The 21,544-nt window shown below is 42.3% G+C and overlaps 1 protein-coding gene and 1 non-coding gene across 2 annotated transcripts in view; one reads left to right on the forward strand and one right to left on the reverse strand.

Annotated features, from left to right (window-relative positions):
• LOC145353931 (sodium-dependent lysophosphatidylcholine symporter 1-like) overlaps window positions 1–17,725 on the reverse strand; it is a 55,602-nt gene extending 37,877 nt beyond the window's left edge. The window contains exons 1-4 of the mRNA XM_080204937.1: window positions 17,388–17,725; window positions 14,402–14,527; window positions 8,145–8,269; window positions 6,975–7,107 (exon numbers count right to left, since the gene is read on the reverse strand). Coding sequence (XP_080061063.1) covers window positions 6,975–7,107; window positions 8,145–8,269; window positions 14,402–14,527; window positions 17,388–17,543 — 540 coding nt within the window. The 5' untranslated portion in view covers window positions 17,544–17,725. The remainder of the gene's footprint in view (window positions 1–6,974; window positions 7,108–8,144; window positions 8,270–14,401; window positions 14,528–17,387) is intronic.
• A 1,233-nt stretch (window positions 17,726–18,958) lies between these two features.
• LOC145354100 (U2 spliceosomal RNA) lies at window positions 18,959–19,150 on the forward strand. Its single transcript, XR_013888792.1, has one exon. It is a non-coding gene; the product is annotated as a U2 spliceosomal RNA (small nuclear RNA).
• The last annotated feature ends 2,394 nt before the right edge of the window (window positions 19,151–21,544 follow it).

Here is a 21,544-nt window from a genome sequence, read left to right on the forward strand (position 1 = left end):
GGCCAAGCTCTGGAACTCACTGCTTCTTCATCCCCTCCCCCACTTCCAACAACCATCTAAAAAATGCCTTTTCATTGCCACTCTTAAGATCTCTTCCTGCCTGTTCGACATCCATTTTTTTCCTGATGTCCCCTCTGAGTGACACCTTGGGAGGTTCATTCCTATTAAAGGTGCCAGTTGTTGCTTCCTTAGCTGATGACACAGGGTCTGATGCTGCACCAATCACTGAAACTACATTCCAAACAGGAAGAGAAAAGTTTCCTATATCATACCAGACCCACAATGGCTTTTAATCCTAAAATCAGAAGGCTTGATGAAGAATCACACACAAACTTTAACAAACTTCAGGAAGGACAGGGAGGGAGGCAAAAGAGGTGGTGGAGTGGCACTGTTGATCAGGGACAGTGTCATGGCTGCAGAGAAGGAGGATGCTGTGGAGTGACTACCTACAGAGTCTCTGTGGGTGGAAGTTAGGAACGGCAAAGGGTTGAAAACTTTGTTGGGTGTATTCTATAGGCCGCCCAATAGTGACAGGGAAGTTGAGGTGCAGATAGGGAAACAGATTCTAGAGAGATGTAGTAATTACAGAGTTGTCGTGATGGGAGACTTCAATTTCTCAAACATCAATTGGAATATCCCAAGGGTAAGGGGTTTGGATGGGGAGGAGTTTGTTAGGTGTGTTCAGGAAGGTTTCCTGACACAGTACGTGGATAAGCCCACGAGAGGAGAGGCTGTACTTGACCTGGTACTGGCGAATGAACCAGGACAGGTGACGGATCTCTTGGTAGGAGAGCATCTTGGGAATGGTGATCATAATTCTATCTCCTTCACAATTGCATTGGAACGAGATAGGATCAGGCAGGCTAGGAAGGTGTTTAGCTGGAGTAAGGGGAAATACGAAGACATCAGGAAGTTAATTGGACAAATAAACTGGAAGGAGGCGTTCTTAGGGAAAAGTATCGAAGGAAGGTGGCAGATATTCAAGGAATGTTTGTCTGGAGCTCTGCACGACAACATTCCGATGAGACAAGGAGGTTTTGGTAGGTCGCGGGAACCGTGGTGCACGAAGGCTGTGGTGAACCTAGTCAGGAGGAAAAGGAAGGTGTACAAAAGGTTCAGGAAGCTAGGAGATGTTAAGGATCTTGAGGAGTATAAGGATTGTAGAAAGGAGCTTAAAAGGGAAATTAGGAGAGCCAGAAGGGGTCATGAGAAGGCCTTGGCGGGTAAGATTAAGGAGAATCCCAAGGCCTTCTATAAATATGTGAAAAGTAAAAGGATGAGAAGAGAAGGGATAGGACCTATAAAAGGTGAAGGGGGAAAGGTCTGTGTGGAACCAGAAGAAATGGCAGAGGTGCTTAATGAGTACTTTGCCTCAGTATTCACGGTGGAAACTGATCTGGGAGATTTTGCTACAGATTTGCAGCAGATGGAAAAGATTGAGTTTGTAGATATTAAGGAAGAGGATGTGTTAGAACTTTTGAATTCTATCAAGATAGATAAGTCGCCGGGACCAGATGGGATGTACCCCAGGATACTGTGGGAGGTGAGGGAGGTGATTGCAGAGCCCCTGGCCACGACCTTTGCGTCGTCAATGGAGATGGCAGAGGTTCCAGAGGATTGGAGGATTGCGGATGTGGTTCCTATTTTCAAGAAAGGGAACAGAGATAGCCCGGGAAATTACCGACCGGTGAGTCTGACCTCAGTGGTTGGTAAGCTGATGGAGAGGCTTCTGAGGGACAAGATTTACGAGCATTTGGAGAGGTTTGGCATGATCAGAAATAGTCAGCATGGTTTTGTCAAGGGCAGGTCGTGCCTTACAAGCCTAGTTGAGTTCTTCGATAATGTGACTGAACACATTGACGAAGGAAGTGCAGTGGACGTGGTGTACATGGACTTCAGCAAGGCATTTGATAAGGTCCCCCATGCAAGACTTCTTGAGAAGGTGAGAGGGCATGGGATCCAAGGGGCTTTGGCCTCGTGGATCCAGAACTGGCTTGCCTGCAGAAGGCAGAGAGTGGTTGTGGATGGGTCTTTTTCTGCATGGAGGTCAGTCACCAGTGGAGTGCCCCAGGGATCTGTTCTAGGACCCTTGCTGTTTGTCATTTTCATAAATGACCTAGATGAGGAAGTGGAGGGATGGGTTAGTAAGTTTGCCGATGACACGAAGGTCGGTGGTGTTGTGGATGGTCTGGAAGGATGTCAGAAGTTGCAGCAGGACATAAATAGGATGCAGGACTGGGCGGAGAAGTGGCAGATGGACTTCAACGCGGATAAATGTGTAGTTGTCCATTTTGGCAGGACCAACAGGATGAACGAGTACACTATCAAGGGCAGGAGTCTTAGCAGTGTTGAAGAACAGAAGGATCTTGGGGTCTGGGTCCACAGGACTCTTAAATCGGCCTCGCAGGTGGAGGATGTGGTCAAGAAGGCGTATGGTGTGCTGGCCTTCATTAATCGAGGAATTGAGTTTAGGAATCGGGAGGTAATGCTGCAACTTTATAAGACCCTTGTCAGGCCTCACTTGGAGTACTGTGCGCAGTTCTGGTTGCCTCACTATAGGAAGGATGTAGAAGCTATTGAAAGGGTACAGAGGAGATTTACAAGGATGTTGCCTGGACTGGGAGGCATGCCTTATGAAGATAGGTTGAGGGAGCTGGGACTCTTCTCCCTGGAGAGACGAAGGTTGAGAGGCGACCTGATAGAGGTTTATAAAATGTTGAGAGGAATAGATAGGGTGGATTCTCAGAGGCTATTTCCCCGGGTTGAAATGGTCGCTACGAGAGGACACAGATTTAAGGTGCGGGGAGGCAAGTACAGAAGTGATGTTAGGGGTAAGTTTTTCACTCAGAGGGTGGTGAGTGAATGGAATCGGCTGCCGTCAGTGGTGGTGGAGGCAAACTCGCTGGGGTCTTTTAAAAGACTTCTGGATGAGTATATGGGATTTAATGGGATTGGGGGTTATAGATAGGTCTGTGGATTGGTAGGTGTTGTTGTGATCGGCGCAACTCGAGGGCCGAAGGGCCTGTTTGTGCTGCAGCGTTCTATGTTCTAAATCTTTTCCCATTCAAGTTTCTAAGTGGCCTTCTGTTCAATCGTTTGCTTTTAAAAACCTAATACTCAGATGATTGTTTTCACAATGCCCAGAAGATTATTTATATAACACAAGTTAAATGCATCATCTCCCCTCAAATGCTGGCCACACTCTCAGTGCATTTGCACACCCTGGCAAGTAAGCAAGTACAGGAAATCTAAAAATAAGGACAGTTATTATATTAACTCATGGCTCCAAAAAAAAACTTGCAACTGGTCTTGAAGAAAGAAAGACATTAACTACATAGATATATCGATACAGTGAGGAGATGACAAATGCTGGAGTCATCTGTCACTCTCAGTTTCAGTCAAAGTAAACAGATATAATCAATCGTGAGATAAGTTAAGTGATCTAAATCACCTCAGTGATGGGTTTTATATGAATCACTCTACTTATGTTGTTGCAAAAGCAATAACTGTAAGGAGTATCATGGTAGTAATAATTTCCTCAACAACGCTTCAACTCAATTAATTCTATTTTTGGTTTTGCTTCAATTACCTCAGCGACACATCTGGCATACCTTTTGGGCCAGAAAAAGAATAGCTCCTGTGCTAATTACTGCGATCTCTCCTGCACTAAAGTTAAGTTTATTTATTAGTGTCACAAGTAGGCTTACATTAACACTGCAATGAAGTTACTGGGAAAATCTCCTATTCGTCATACTCCAGCATCTGTTCGAGTACATTGAGGGAGGATTTAACATGGCCAATGTACCTAACCAGCATGCCTTTTGGACTGTGGGAGGAAATCCAGAGCACCCAGGGGGAAACCCAAGCAGATACGTTGAGAACATGCAGACTCCACTCAGACAGTGACCCCATCCAGGAATTGAACTCAGGTTCCTGACTGTGAGGCAGCAGTGCTAATCACTGTGCCACCATGCTGCCTGACTGCTAAGTGTGACTGTCAAATCTCACTGTAGAACATTTATTAGAGCTGAGCTGTGAATGGCAACTTAAAAATTGAGAGTGCTCTCTAGGAAACTGTATGGAAAACTCGAATCCACTGATTTTCAGTTGCAAATGGATACATCAGCCAATAGAGTTTAGACATGGACAAAGTGACAACTATGGTAAGAATCAACTGCAGGAAACCTCTCAAAAGTGGCAATATGCATGGATGGTGTGGAGAGTGAACTCATGCTCAACTCCCTTCCTAACAGCACTATGATAACACTTACGCCACTTGGACTGCAGTGGTTTAAGGCGGCAGCTCAGGTCACTTTCTCAAGGGCAATTAGTGATGGGATATTAATGCTGGTCTTGCCAGTGATGCCCACATCCCATGAACGGATACTAAAAAATTATTAACATACCATCAGTGTCCACCTTAATACCAACAAGGAAATACTTCATGACACAGTGCAAAAGAAGCTTTACTTTGTATCCAAACCTGATTTAATGTTGATGAGACTGTATAGAGAAAGTAACCTTTTGCATGTAACTCATGTGGTAGATACATTCTCTGAATTTTTCTTGGTTCCCCCCCCCCCCCCCCCCCCATATCCAAATTAAACCTTATGATACAATGTCCACAGTCCACAAATTGCTCCCTACTGACATTTGATCCACTTAGCCCACCTTATTCCCAAGCAATGCCTCCTTTCTCACTGGACAGGAAATGCTGCTGTAGGAAGTTTTCCTCAACATTCAAGGAAACTCTTGTTCCCCACCCACCCCCACCCTTTACACTATCACTATTTCAGCTATGATCAGATAATTAAAGTCTCCCATTATAACTACTCTATAATTCTAGTTTCTCTATAAGTTCCTTGCAAATTTGTTCCTCTGCATCCTTCCCAATGGTTGATGGCCTATAAATGACACTGAGCAATGTTGTTACAACTTTTTTTTGACAATGGATCTGGCCTGATCAACTGGTATCAAAGGTTGGCAAAATCGTATCCAGGCAATGGGCTGCCTTTAGCGGAGAGAGCTTGGGAACAGGCAAGATATATTTCCAGCAAGAGGAAAGGCAGGGCAAATGGATCCAGAGCTTCCTGGACAAAAGAGGTAGAGATTAAGATGAAGGAGAAAAAGTGTGTTTATTACAGATGTCAGGTACACTGTACAACCATGAACCAGGCTGAATATAGAAAGTTCACAGATAAAGTGAAAAAGCAAATAAGAGAAGTAAAGAGAGATTATGAAAAGAGACCAGCAGCAAATATAAAAGAGAATCCAAATGTTTTCTAGAGGTCTATAAATAATAAAAGGATGCTGAAAGGAGGAGTAGGGTGAATTAACAGCCAAAAAAGGTGATGCAAGCATGAAGGCAGAGATCAAGGAACAAGATGCTGCACTGGTCATGGTGAAAAAGGAGGTGATTCAGATCTGTGAAGGGTTTAACATTGAAAAGGTGATCATGAATAGGATATAGGATGGTACTTACAGTTGATAAGGCTCTGAGAATAGACAGAGTGCAATGAAAGTTACAAAGAAGAGACAGCAGAAATTGCAGAGGCACTGGCCATTATTTTCCAGTCTTTCTTAGCTAGACTCAGTAGTGTGCCAGAGGATTGGAAGAAGACAAGTGTATTATCTTTGCTAAAAAAGGGTATAAAGATAAACTCATTAACTGCAGGCCAGTTTAATTCTGGTGCAATCTTCTAGAAATAATAATTTGGGACAAAATTAATAGTCACTTGGGCAAATACAGGTTAATTAAAAAAGTATGGATTTGTTAAGGGCAAATCATGTTTGACTAACTTGCTCGTAGTTTTTTTTGATGAGGTAACAATGAGGGTAAAGCTGTTGATGTGGTGTATGTGACCTCACAGTGCTGCAAAAGAGACTTGAGCAAAATTAGAGCTTATAGAAGAAATAGGAATTGTATGGATATGAAACTGGCTGAGTAACAGGAATTGGAGTCATGATTAGTGAATGATTTTTGGACTGGAGCAAGGTTTGTAGCGGAGTTCTCCAGGGCCAGTGTTGGGACCTCTGCCCTTCCTGATAAATATTAATGATCTAGACCTTGGCACAATTTCAAAATGTGTGCGTGACACAAAACTTGCAACCATTGTGAACTGTGAGGACGATAATATAGAACTTCAAAAAAGGATGTGGCAGGCTGGAAGAGTAGCGGATTAAATTTAATGCTGAGAAGTGTGAAATGATTCATTTTGTAGGAATAATGCAGAAAGGTAATATAAAACAGAAGATACAATTCTAAAGAGGGTTCAGAGGCAGAGGTACTTGGAGGTATGTGTGCATAAATCATTGAGAGTGGTGAAACAGGTGGATTGAGCAGTCAATAAAGCAGATAGCAACCTGAGATTTATTAATAGGGCTGGATGTAGAGTATAAGAGCAAGGAAGTTATGTTAAACACGTACAGAATACTGGTTTGGTCTTAGCTGATGTATTGCTTTTTCTGGCCTCCACACTTTAGCAAAGATGTCAAGATATTAGAGTGAATGCAGAAAATAAGTCATGAGAATGGATGAGGCACTTCAGTTACATGGATGGATTGGAGAACTTAAGGCTATTTTCTTTGAAGAGAAGGTTGAGATGAGGTTTGATAGTGGTTTTCAAAATCATGAGGAGTCTGGACAAAGTAAATAGGGATAAGCTAGTCCCTTGGTATAAGGATCAAGAACAAGACACCACAGATTTAAGGGAATTAGCAAACAAAGCAATGGCGACATGAGGAAAAACCTTTGCACACAGAAATGATTAGGACCTGGAATATACTGCCAGACAGTGTGATGGAAGCAGGTTCAATTGAGGCATTCAAGAGGGAGCTGGATCCCAATGTCCAGGTGCAAAGAGAGATGCTGGCTGTTAGACACATAGATATGGAAACATCAACCAGTCCCACTCCCACAATTGCTGGGTGGATGCAAATGTCTTATTGGCTTCTGGGTGCTAAATAAAACTTACACTCATGCAGGTATGAAATGCGCAGTAGGTCATAAGATACCAGAAGAAGCTGTATTTCCAGGACATTGTGTAAGAAGGACTGAACCATAACAGGGCATAAGAAGCAACTCCAAACGGCATGGAAAACAATATCCTAGAGAAAGAAACAGATAAGAAAAGAGTTATTCACAGCAAATGATATGCTTATAAAATTTAATTCCAAATTTGCAGTGTCACTTCATCTCGAGTCCATTACTGTTCATTTATCAATCCCCAGATCCAGTGTTCCACAATACAATGTTGTTTGTGAGTTCTCACAGTTGTACGTTTACTAGCAATTAATTCACAAATTATTAGTACCATCACCAAATGACTGCTGTTTGGCTTTGTTGATGCACTAATATTGTTCAGAACATTGGTTGGTGAAAGTTCAGCATAACTTTCCAGCCACGCTTATTCGATCTTCAATTTGTGTTTCAATAAATAGTTCTCATTGCAGTCCGATTTTGATTTACCAAAAATACTTCTCCCCTGTGTACACAGTTTGATAACAATCTGTACGAGCAGATCAAGTAACAAATCTTGGGTATGAAATTTTCTGAACAGTAGTAAACACGGTATTCTGGATGTGTTTTTGAAATTGGATCAAAGAAATAATTCACCACAAAGTCTGAAAGAATACACGTTTTTAAAGATTTTCAAACTTAAATGGTCAAGGGGACTGGAAATAGTTTAAAAATCAGTTAAATCGAATTAGAGTTAGTATTAATAAAAGTAAAAAGGTGGATTATAGATAGTACTGATGAGGAGCTAAAGAACATTTTCAACAGCATACATCTATAATTCCTTTAACAGGATAAATGATGGAGAATCAGATAGTCACAGGTCTTTAAGTCAGTTCTTTGCATCATTAAAGACTATGGATCCAGTCATTTTAAACTGACATAGCTGCTTGATTTGATATCATCAAATGGTTGTCCTCAGTCTAATAACTCAGCAGCCTTTCAATTTAAAAATACAGAGCTTAAAGCTGCAAGGGAGAATTAAAGGACTTGCTTCAATTAATAGTTGATGCTTCTTTAAACAATTACTTTAGTAAGCAGCCTGTAACATCAAGAGATCAGCTGCAGATGTGCTGCTTCTTGTATTCCACTAGATACCATAAGAAAACAAGATGCAAGACATCCTCACCAAGGAAGCAACTTGCCAAATCTTGTTCTCCTGCTTTTGCTGACAAGGAATCCAACAATGGGATCAGTGAAAGCATCCCAAGCTCGACCTATGAATAAAATCAGAGATGCATAGAAAGCCTCCATCTGAAAGAGAGAGAAGATTCATAAATACACAAAATAAGTGTCGTCATGTATACATGGACCCTGCACTGTGGTGAGCAGTCAGTGATTCAAACACTCAACTGCAATAGTACTGAAGGACCCAAAAGTAATCACGAACCCTTCAATCGTTCAATTCGATACAAAATACAAAGCTATATGGAGAATAGCTTTTGCCTGTCTGACAACAACTTGTCTTGGTCCCCCTCCATGCCAACACTATAGTTATGAAAGCCCACCAATGCTTCTGCTTTCTCAGAAGACTAAGGAAATTTGGCATATCAGCTACGACTCTCACCAGCTTTTACAGATGCAGCATAGGAAGCATTCTTTCTGGTTGTATCACAGCTTGGTATGGCTCCTGCTCTGCCCAAGATCACAAGAAACCGCAAAAGGTCATGAATGTAGCCCATTCCATCACGCAAACTGGCCTCCCATCCATTGACTATGTCTACACTTCTTGCTGCCTTGGCAAAGTAGCCAGCATAATGAAGGACCCCACGAACCCCCACTATTCTCTCTTTCACTTTCTAAGGACAGGAAAAAGATACAAAAATCTGAGATCATGTACCAACCAACTCAAGAACAGCTTCTTCCCTGGTGCTGTCAGACTTTTGAATGGATTTACCTTGCATTAAGTTGATCTTTCTCTACGCCCTAGCTATGGCTGTAATACTACATTCTGCACCCTCTCATTTCCTTCTCTATGAATGGTATGTTTTGTATATAGCACACAAGAAACAATACTTTTCACTGTATGTTAATACATTGACAATAATAAATCAAATCAAAAAAAACAAACTATTTCAATTGATCATTTAAAGGGGTGTGGTTGTTGATGGATTTATTTGATGGGCAGTATATGCAGAGGCACATCAGGTGCATGAAAGACTGGAGCCGTGTCATACACAAGCGGTCGCCAACAGTTGGTGGAGGCAGTAGCAGAGTGGCGGAGAACAAAAAAAAAGTGGAGCTCAGCAACAAAGTTCCCCTGACTGGAGAGACTATTTCCATGGGATGAGATTGATGTGGATGCCAAGAGCAAGATGGGGATGGAATGAGATGGAAAGAGTTGACGAAATGATGAGAATTTGTTAGGTGTGGCAAAATAGTGAGGATAATTCTTTGATACAAATTATTTTCAAAAACTATATTTTGTGCAAAAAGATGAAGATTTGCTAGGTTAGAACTTGAAAATTCTAGAAAGGCTATCAGGTAAATTAAAATACATAAGCTTTGATAATACAGATAAAAAAATTATAACAGTCTACATGCTCCATGTTTCTAGACAGTCTAACTCCAAATGGATGAACTTCACACAAATGTACTCAAGGACGAAACAGTTACTGTATTGCTGCAAAACACTGATGGACTTTTTCCTGATAGTTAGGAAGCTTTTCCTTTGACGATGAATGCTAAAATTATAGCAGACAGATTTCAAGGAAAGAGATTGCTGATCCCTTGAAATATGTTGAGCTCAGATGTAAAGTTGCCTTTTCAGCTCAGGAGAAGGTAAATCTCAATTAGACTTTCATACACTATGACCGTCACAAGATTAGCCGTTTGACAGATATCTGTATTTCTACTCCTAGGCCTGTTTTTGCTTTACGTAGCTTCTTCCAGTATGGAAAGTTTTGATTTTGTTAAAGTCTTTTGTTGAAAGACTAACTATAAATTCTGCATTTAATAAAAGGAGAAAAGTGGATTTGAAGAGGCAGCTTGAAGACAGTGCGAGAGATAAAGGGATTTCATAGAATCCCTACAATGCAGGAGGTGGCCATTCGACCGATCACGCCTGCACCGATAACAATCCCACTGAGGCCCTATCCTGTAATCCCACTAATTCAGCCTTCTAATCCCCTTGACACAAAGGGGCAATTTAACAACAAACAAAATTGAGCAAAGAATAGTACAGCACAGAACAGGCCCTCGGTCCTCCAAGCCTGTGCCGATCATGATGCCTGCCTAAACTACAATCGTACGCACTTAGAGACCAGACCCTTCCATTCCCATCCTAATCATGTATTTGTCTAGAAACCCCTTAAATGTCACTATCGTACCTGCTCCCATCACCTCCTGGGCAGCGTGTTCCAGATAGTCACCACCCTCTGTGTAAAAAAACTTGCCTTGCACATCTCCTCTAAACTTCCCCCCCCCCCCACCTTAAATCTATGTCCCCTAGTACTTCATTTTTCTATCCAAGGAAAGAGCATCTGAATATCCACTCTCCATGCCACTCATAATCTTGTAAATTTTTATCAGGTCACCCTTCAAGCTCTGCCAATCCAGTGAGAACAAATTGAGTTTATCCAACTTCTCTTCATAGCTAATACCCTCCAGACTAGGCAACATCCTGGTAAACATTTAGCATAGCCAGTCCACCCAACCCTATACACTACGGGCAATTTAGCATGGCTAATCAACCTAACCTGCACATCTTTGGATTGTGGGAGGAAATCCATGCAGACATGGAAAGAACATGCAAACTCCACAGAGTCACCAGTTGCCAGAATTGAACCCAGGTCCCTGTTGTTGTGATGCAGCAATGTTAACTACTGTGCCACCACACCACCAATTTAGAGAAAGGATTCCAGAATAGGGCCCAGGCAGCTGAAGGTAGGGTTCCCAATGGTGCCATGATTAAAAATCACAAGAGGTTGGAGTACGAGCGCAGAGATCTCAAATGCTTGTAGGACTGGAAGAGGTCAGAGAAGTAAGTATGGAAGTGACCCCAGAGCGAAGGTGGGACGCTAGAGGCAGCTCAAAATACTTTTCAGGAAAGCCGAGAATCAGTGGATATCCATCTAGAGGGGGAAAACTGGAAGTACAAGAAATAGGACAAGTGACAAAAGGAAATGTAGTCAGAAGAATTGCGATGAAGACTTTGAGAAACAGAAGACATTAAACTGGATGATTCAGTGATTCATTTCCAATGGGAAAGGCTAATAAGTGGCCAAAAGTCTGGTTATCAAAAGTGGAACAGAGGAAATGGGAAACAAAGATTAACCTTATGACAGCATAGAAGAAAATAACTGAAATACATTCTCTCCTGTTATTGCACATTATAGTGTTAACAAATCTAGAAGTCTCAGATAAACTACAAACTAGAGCATTAGCAATATCCGACACATGCATCTAGTTAAAAAAATGCTATTGATTAAAGTCTAGTGAGTTGCTGCAATATATCCTGTATATACTGCTGTTACAGCATGGTAACAGGAAGTGGTAACAGCACAGTTTAAAAAATCATAAGGCCCAAAATATGATTAGACAAAGTCAACATGGTTACATGAAAAGAAGACTGTATTTAACAAATGAGAGTAACTGGCAGGGTAGCAGAGATCCATTAGATACAGGTACACTTGGATTACCAAAAGAATTCAATAAGGTGGCTCTTGAAAGGAAGAAAAAGGCTTATGGGTTCAGATAATGTATTAGGAAGGATAGAGGATTTCTGCCTTCTCCCCATGGATATGTACCTACCCTCCCTCTGTATCATCTCACAGTAATCAGTACCTGAGCAGCCTGGGGAATTTAATTTAGAATATATTCGGGCGGCACAATGGTACAGTGGTTAACACTAGTGCCTCACAGTGCCAGAGACCCGGGTTCAATTCCAGCCTCGCATGACTGTCTGGGTCCTCTGGTGTTCCGGTTCCCTCCCCCAGTCCAAAGATGTGCCGGTTAGGTTGATTGGCCATGCTAACTTGTCCCTAGTGTCCCAAGATGTGTAGTTTAGAAGGGTTAGCAGGGTAATTACATTGGGTTACGTGGATAGAGGCCCAGGCCCAGAAATAAACAGAGACTATGAATAATTGGGTAATTTTCAAGTTGGCAGGTTAGTGAGGTTGCTAATGGGGTGCCACAGGGATCAGTGCTGAGGTCTCAGCTATTTGCAATCCATATTAATGACTTAGGTGAAGTAACAGAATGCAACATACCCAAAGTTTGCTAGTGATACAAAGATAGATGGGAAAGCAAGATGTGAGGAACATTGATAGGTTAAGCGAGTGGACAAGGTGGTGGCAAGTGGAGTATAATATGAGAAAATACAAGCTTATTCATTTTGGTTGGAAGAATTTAAAAAAAGCATTCTTTAATTGTGAGAAATTATGAAATGTGATGTTCTGTTTGATTTGCTGTTCCTGGTATGTGAAACACATTGTTAACAGGTCCAACAAGCAATTAGGAAGGCAAACGATACGTGGGCTTTTATTGCAAGGAGGCTACAGGACAAAAGTGAGGAAGCCTTGCTGCAATTGTACATGGTTTTGTGACAATCTGGAGTACTGTGTACAGTTTTGATCACTGTACCCATGGAAGGATATATTTACTTCAGAAGTTTCAAAGCAGATTCTTGATTCGTGGGATGAGGGGGCTGACTTAGGAGGAACAATTGGATAGAGCGAGCTTATATTCTCTGGAATGTATAAAAACAGGGGGGATGATCTCATTGGAACTCAAGATCCCAAAACAGTTTGGCAGAGTCAATGCTAAGTGACTGTTGCCACTCACTGGGGAGTCTGCAACTGGGGGGCACAGCACCAGGTTGAGGAGATGGTAATTTTGGACTGAGATGAGGGCAAACGGCTTCACTCAGAGGGTTGTAAACCTTTGGTACTCTCTAACCCACAGGGTTGTGGATTGTCAATTGTCAATTATATTTAAGACTGAGATCAATAATAACTTTGAACACTAATTGATGGAATGGAAATTGAGCAAGAAAGTGAAGTTGAGGTCAAAGTTCAGTCTTGATCTTATTGCTTGGTGCAGGCGTTCAAGTGGCATATGACCCACTCCTGCTGCTGTTTATTTTGGTGGTAGGCATATCAGGTGTAGGCCCAGAAGGGTCATTTACTTTTCCTTTTCCATTTCCCACCAACCAACATGATGTGTCAGATATATATTAGATATAACATAAGATTATATTACAAAGAACAAAGAACCACACAGCATAGGAAACAGGCCCTCCAAGTGGTATAGAGCTCTCAGGTTTCTTAAGCCACTTCAGAGAGTATTAAGGGTCAACCACATTCTACTAGATTAGAGTCACAAATAGACCAAACTGGTTAGGAGTAGCAAGTTCCCACGCCTGAAGGACACTGGAGAGCTATTTGAAACTTTAACTACAGTTTCATAGATTTGAATACATTTAGTGAATTTTATTTCCTAATTTGTCACAAAATATTCAGAGCTCATGACTTCTGGTTCACTAGTTGAAGCCACATTTGGAGTACTGTGTACAATTCTGCTCGTCCTACTTTAAGAAGGATATTATTAAACTGGAAAGGATGCAAGAAAGATTTACAAGGATGCTACTGAGACTGGAGGACTAAAATTATAGAGAGGGCTGGATAGGCTGGGACTTATTTCCCTGGAGCATGGGAGGATGAGGGGTGACCTTATAAAGGTTTATAAAATCATGAGGGGCATAGATAAGGTGAATAGCCAAGGTCTTTTCCCCAGGATGGGGGAGTCCAAAACTAGAGGGCATAGGTTTGAGATGAGCTTGAAGTTTATTAGTGCAACAAGTATGCTTACATTAACACTGCAATGAAGTTACTGTGAAAATCCCCCAGTTGCTGCACTCCAACACCTGTTTGAGTACACTGAAGGTGAATTTAACATGGCTAATGCACTTAACCAGCATGTCTTTCACACTGTGGGAGGAAACCGGAGCACCCAGAGGAAACTCATGCACACCCAGGGTGAATGTGCAGACTCAGTACTGACAGTGACCTAAACCGGGAATCAAACTTAGGTCCCTGGCACTGTGAGGCAGTAGTGCTAACCACTGTACCACCATGAAAGATTTAAAAAGGACCTGTGGGGGAACTTTTTCCACACAGATGGTGATGCACATATAGGATGAGCTGCTAGAGGAGGTGATAAGAGATGGATACAATTACAAAATTTAAAATACATTTGAACAGGTACATGAACAGGAAAGGTTTACAGGGATATGAGCCAAATATAGGCAAATGGGACCAGTTCAGTTAGGAAACCTGATCAGCAAAGTTGGGCTGTACGTCTCTATGACTCTAGTTCATGACATCACTGGAGAGGTGACTACAAACATGGAAATGGACTGGAATGATTTGTATGAATGGATCTTACCTGAACCACATCCAGCAGGAAGATCTGGAGGAAGAAGCCAATAGCATTTCCTGTCATTTGATATGGTGCACCTCCCACAGCAAAGCAGAGCTTCCGGCAGAATGGAAGAGCTCGTCCATTGCCCTTCTATGGATAGAGGACAGAGAAAAAGAGTTAAAGATCTGGGAGGGAGGGCAAAGGATTTCTGTTAAAAAAGAATAGAATCAAACAGAGGAATGAAGATCAAGTTATTCTAGGCATAATGTTAATTTCCCTTTCTATTCTTCCTGCTATTGCAAAGGTACTGACTCTTAGTGGGAGGATCTTGTTCCACAATCACCAACATTTTGGTACATTGCCCAGATAGCCATTCTTGTTCGGAAGCGTTCAGAGAGAAACAGTATGGTTAATCGTCTCAGTAGCTCTGAAACAGTGGGCCACAGATCCTTTGAACCCACAGACACGTTCCAAAAGGTCTGTAAGATCATATAAAACACTGATTGAGCAGTGCTGCCCTACTTTCTTTGAGAAGGTAACACTGAAATTAGATAGAGGAGAATCAGTCGATACAATTTATTTAGATTTCCAGAAGACCTTTGACAAGGTGCTGCATAGGAGACTGTTAAATAAGTGTTCATGGTGTTAAGGGTAAGGTTCTGGCAATGGACACTGGATTGGCTGACTGGTAGAAGGCAGAGAGTAAAGGGAATAAAGGGATCTTTTTCAGGATGACAGCCTGGTGTGCCTCAGGGGTCAATGCTGGGATCACAACTTTTCATAATATACATTAACGATTTGGAGGAAGGAACTAAAGGCACCGTTGCTATGTTTGCAGATGATACAAAGACACGTAGGGGGACAGGTAGTAGTGAGGAAGCAGGAGGCTGCAGAAAGACTTGGACAGGTTAGGGGAGTAGACAAAGAAGTGGCAGATGGAATACAATATGGAAAAGTATGAGGTTATGCACTTTGGAAGGAGGAATGAAGAATAGCCTATTTTCAAAATGGGAAAACGCTTAGGAAATCAGAAACACAAAGGGACTTGGGAGTTATTGTTCAAGATTCTCTTCAGGTTAACGTGCAGGTTCAGTTGGCAGTTAGGAAGGCAAATGCAATGTTAGCATTCATGTCGAGTGGGCTAGAATACAACAGCAGGGATGCACTTCTGAAGCTGTATAAGGCTCTGATCAGACCCCGTTTGGAGTATTGTGAGCAGTTTTGGGCCCCATATCTAAGGGAGGATGAGCTAACCTTGGAAAGGGTCCAGAGGAGGGTCACAACAATGATCCCTGAAATGAAGAGCTTGTTGTATGAGGAACAGTCTGTACTCATTGGAGTTTAGAAGGATAAGGGAAGATCTTATTTAAGCTTATAGGTTACTGCAAGGCCTGGATAGAGAGGATGTTTACACTCGTAGGAAAAACTAGACCAGAGGGCAAAACCTCAGGCTAAAGGGACAATCAACAGAGATGAGGAGGAATTTCTTCAGCCAGAGAGTGGTGAATCTGTGGAACTTTTTGCTGCTGAATACTGGAGGTCAGGTCATTGAGTGACTTTAAGACAGAGATCAATAGGTTCTTGAATAATAAGGGGAAAAGGCAGGGCAATGAGGTTGAGAAAAATATCAGTCATGATTGAATGGTGGAGCAGACTCAGTGGGCCAAGTGGCCTAATTCTGCTCTTATGTCTTATGGTCCTATAGGTGAGTAACTGCTCAGTGCACTATGGTCAGGTAGATATTACAGTCAAGGGTGGTTAGCAGCAGCTTCAGTGTAAGTCCTGTGTGCAGGGAGATTGGGAGTTATGTCCCACTGCCACATATTCACCAGTGGGCTGATGGACAGGGGGAACATTAAGAGCATCAGGAGGAACCCAAAAATAACCAGGTCGACCCATTAATATCAAGGGAACAGGTGAATTCATCTTGGTTCAAAAGAGTATTATTAAATTACTCTTTATATTTAAAAGATTTGAAGATTGTAATGTTTGGAGGGCGGAAGAAGAGTGGGAAGTGTCCTTAATTACGAATCAAGTTGAAACCCTAAGGGCCCTACAACAAAACTAAGTTTGACAAGCACTGGGCTATTTCACTATGATGTGGCAATGCCTGCATTGGACTGAGGTGCACACAGTAAGAAATCTCACAACAAACACCAGGTTAAAGTCCAATACGTTTATTTGGTATCACGAGCTTTTGGAGCACTGCTCCTTCATTGGATGGAGTGAGGCTCCACCTGATGAAGGAGCAATGCTCCAAAAGCTTATGATTCCAAGTCACAGAATACTACAATGCAGAAGAGACCCTTCAGCCCATCTAGTCTGCACCAACACATGAAATGCCCTGATCTGCCCATCTAATCCTACTTGCCACCCTCAGCCTTGAATGTTATGGCGTGCCAAGTACTCATCCAGATACTTCTTAAAGGATGCGAGGTATCCTGCCTGCATCACACTCCCAGGCAGCGCATTCCAGACCATCAACAACTTCTGGGTAAAAACGTTTTTCCTCAAGTCCCTCCTCAACCTCCCATCCCTCACTTTTAACTCGCATCCCCTCACAAACCTGTTGGACTTTAATCTGGTGTTGTGAGACTTGTTATAATTTCATTATAGAATGCTTCACAGAATCAAGTCCGTTGCTGGTCTCACTCCATGTCAACTCACGCACACTGCCCTAAGGAAATACTTAAGCAAATTGTGTATCACCTGTTGTTCTAGTTACTGCTCACACTGACCTGATGATATCTTCACTCGCTAAATTTTAATCAGACTTGTGTCTTGTTTCAATGCTTCAGCTGCTCAGCTTAATTTTTTGAAATGAATTAAATTTTTGTCGATTAACGCTGAAGGGGCTTGAATTGGCACAAAACCTCTATACTGTGGAAGGGTCAGCTATCTATTATCTCTCTTAGAAGATGGGCATTTGCATGCATTTTCTCGGTTTAAATTTTCAGTTCCTCTTTTCAGGAGCTGGTTATGTTAACATGTTTTTTTTCCCCCCTCTCACCTGCAGGACACGCACTGAGCCCCCGGGTTGAGGGGGGTCCTCTTCCTCCTCCTCCTCCTCCTCCCTCTCCAGCAACTTATCGACCAGGCTCCGCTCTTCAGACCCCATCCCGCACCCGAGAGGACTGGCTGGTCTCGTCCCAGCGGCTTCAGGCATAAGCGTCGCCTCGTCACACGGCTGAGGATTGTGATCGAGCTGCGACCAGAGCAGCGTCACCGAGCCGCCGGGGGGTGGGGGAAGCAAAGCCCACCCTCCGAGTTGGTGCTGGCGAGTCCAGAGCTTAGAGCGGCTCCGCTACTGCTCTCCTGTCCGGATGTTTCTGCTCTCTGTCTGTCTGTCTCTCTATCCCACACATCAAGGGTGGAGCTGAGACACCCCACTTGCTCCAGATCCAACTTTCTCTTTAAAGTCTTGCTCAAGTTTATTTTACACACCAACTAGAAAAGTACATTTTAAAAAGGTACCGGTCGAACATTTTGCGCGTTTCGTTTGAATGTTGATATTAACAATGTACAGCAGCTTTTAATTTGTCATTTTAAATACACAGTGCAACTGCGCCTCTAGTCGGCTGTTTCGTTTATTACAATCCGAAGCTACCTGATGAGCCCCATTCATTCACCAAATATTCCCAAATATCAAGTACATACCAAAGCACCAATTTAATACAGAGAACCTGAGGAGAGACTAAATCGGTTAGGATTATACTCACTAGAGTTTGGAAGAGTGAGACGAGATTTCATAGGAACTTATATAATTGTAACAGGGTTTTATAAGTTGATTCAGAAAGAATGTTCCCGATGATTTGATTTATTATTGTCACATGCATTAATTTACAGTGAAAGGTATTGTTTCTTGCGAAGTATACAGTTCATAGAGAAGAAAATGAGAGAGTGCAGAATGTAGTGCTGCAGCCCGTAGCTAGGGTATGGCGAAATATCGACTTAATGCAAGGTAGATCTATTCAAAAGTCTGATGGCAGCAGGGAAGAAGCTGTTCTTGAGTTGGTTGGTATGTGACATCAGACTTTTGTACCTTTTTCCCGTTGGTGGGAGAGTCTAGACCCAGGGGTCATAGTTTGAGGATAAGGAGGTGAAGAGACATTTCTTTACCCAGGGAGGGGGTGGCGAATCTGTAGAATTCACTACTGCAGAATGTAGTTGAGACCAAAACATTGTGTGATTTCAAGAAGTTAGATATTGCTTTTGGAGCTAAACGGATCAAGGAATGGGAGGGATGGGGAAGGCAGGATCAGGATATTGAATTTGACGATCAGCCATGATGAAAATGAATGGCAGAGCAGGCTCAAAGGGCCGAATAACCTACTCCTGGTTCTTGTTTCTATGAATGTACTGCACCATAGTTTGCTCACAATGTATTAGTTTAGCTTCAACCAATTACACCAGTGTGATGTTGAATTGTTCTTTACTTGGACCTCTGTAGTCATTTTGCTTGATCCTGTTTCAATTAGACCAATAAAGTAAGAGTTTATGCAATGGCACCAGGACAATCTATCACAAGTGCCATCAAAAGGAGGATGAAAGATCCACTCCAAAGCTCTCAAACTTGATAATATCGCTTCTCGGCCTTTTGGCTAAGATCAAGTGTAGTATCGACATGCTGCACTTGGTTGAAGTCATTAGGTTACATTTCAGCTTCATTTGAAGCAATTTTTTAAAGCGGCATCTCGGCCATTTGGCTAAGATGCAAATAAGATCAAGCCCTGGAGGAGGAGCTACACCTACTCCAGTCAGCTTGGATCATGTAGATCAAGCCCAAGACAGGAGGTGAGAGCCCTGTCTTGTCAGCTTGGATCGGGAATGTCCCAACTTGTTGGGACTCTGAATTGGGTTTAATTTGACTTGATTGGATTGGAATAAAGTTTCAAAAAAAAAATCAACATGCTGTGCTTGGTTGAAATCATTAATTACATTTTAGCTTCATTTGAAGCAATTTTTAAAAGAGGCATCTTGGCCCTTTGGCTAAAATGCAAATAAGATCAAGCCTTGGAGGTGGAGCTATGCCTACTCCAATCAGCTTGGATCATGTAGATCAAGCCCAAGACAGGAGGTGAGAGTCCTGTCTTGTCAGCTTGGATTGGGAATGTCTCAGCTTGTTGAGACTCTGAATTGGACTTGATTGAATTGGAATTAAAAAAATCCAGCATCTCCATTGATTGTGCAGCAAAATGTCCCACAGTGCCTACTACTACAACAAAAACTTTCATTTATATTGAGTCTTTAACATAGTAAAACATCCCAAGATGTTTCACCAGAGGTTTTTCAAACTGAGCCACATAAGGAGATGTACTATTGGCAAGTTTGTGGATGACACAAAAATTGATGGAAGGCAAGTGGTGAGTGACAATGACACAAAGAGCCTACAGAGGGATATAAACAGGTTGGGTGAATGGGCAAAAACTTGGCAGATGGAATGTAACATAGGAAAACATGAAATTATGCGCTTTGGTAGGAAGAATAAAGAAGCTGAATATTTAAAGACTGGAGAAAGCTACAGCATGGAGGGACTTGGGGATCCAGGTGCATGTGTCACAAAAATCGAGAATGCAAGTTCAGCAGGTAATTGAGAAGGCAAATGGAACGTTGGCCTTGGGAATGGAGTGTAAAAATAAGGAAGTCTTGTTTAAACTATTCAAGGCATTAGTTAAGACACTTGGAATACTGTGAACAGTTTTGGTCTCCTTATCTGAAGAAAGATATACTGGTATTGGAAACAGCCCAAAGAAGATTCACTAGGTTGATTCCAGGTATGGAGGGATTTTCTTCTAACGAGAAGTTGAAAGGTAGGCTTGTACTCATTGGAGTTTAGAAGAATAAGAGGTAACTTCCTGAGACATATAGGATTCTCAGGGACTTGATAGGGTAGATGCTGAGAGATTGTTCCCCCTTGTGGGAGAGCCAAGGACTGGAGGACATCATCTCAGAGTAAGGGGTTGCCCATTCAAAACAGATGAGGAGGAATTTATGCTCCCAGAGGGTAGTGAATTTGTGGAATCCTTTACTGCAGAGAGTTGTAGAGGCTGAGTCATTAAATATGTTCAAGGTTGAGATGGAAAGGTTTTTAATAAGGGAATCAAGGGTTATGGGGATAAGACAGGGCAGTGGAGTTGAAGACTATCAGATCAGTCATGATCTCATTGAATGGCAGAGCATACTCAATGGACTGAATGGCTTTTTTCTGTTCCTATGTCTTATGGAGATACAACACCAAATCACCAAAACTTGGTCATAGAATCTACAGCACGGAGAGAGGCCCTTCTGCCCAAACTGGTCCATGCCAAACAAAATGCCCACCTCAGCTAACCCCATTTGTCTGCATTTGGCCTATATCCCTGTAAACCTTTCCTATCCATGTATCTGTCCAAATGCCTTTTAAATGTTGTCGATGTCCCTGTTTCAACCACTTTCTCTGGCAGCTCATTCCACGTCCATAACACCCTCCATGTAAAAACATTGCTCCTCTTTCCCCTCTTAACTTAAACCTATGCTCTCTAGTTCCCAATTCCCCAACCCTGGAAAAAAGACTAAGTGCATTCACCCTATCCATGCCTTTCATGATCTTATACACCTCTGTAAGATCACCCCTCAGTCTTCTAAGCTCCAAAGAAAAAAGTCCTAGCCTATCCAATCTCTTCCTATAATTCAGTCCCTTGAATCCTGGCAACGTTCTCGTAAATCTCTTCTGCTCGCTCTCCAGTTTGATAACATCTTTCCTATAGCAAGTGACCAAAACTGAACACAATACTCCAGATGCAGCCTCACCAGTGTTCTGTACAACTGCAATATAACTTCCCAACTTGTATACTCAATGCCCTAACTGATGAAGGCTGGCATGCGAAAAGCCTTCTTCATTGCCCTATCTCCCTGTGACTCCATCTTCGGGGAAACGTGCACCTGAACTCGAAGGTCCCTCTGTTCCATGATACTCCCTAAGGTCCTACCATTTGCCATGAAAGTCCTGCCTGGATTTGACTTTCCAAAATACAATACCTCACAAAATTCAAAAATTGATTTTAAAGAGCACCTTAAAGAAGGAAGGGTAGAGAGATTTAAAAAAAAATTCCAGAGGCTGTGACCAGGGCACCTGATATCACAGTTGTCATTGGTGAACCAATTAAAATTTATGATAACAAGAGACCA

The sequence above is a fragment of the Carcharhinus amblyrhynchos genome, chromosome 16, assembly GCF_965287045.1.
Source record: "Carcharhinus amblyrhynchos chromosome 16, sCarAmb.v2.hapA, whole genome shotgun sequence".
In the NCBI taxonomy this organism is placed as follows: Eukaryota; Metazoa; Chordata; class Chondrichthyes; order Carcharhiniformes; family Carcharhinidae; genus Carcharhinus; species Carcharhinus amblyrhynchos.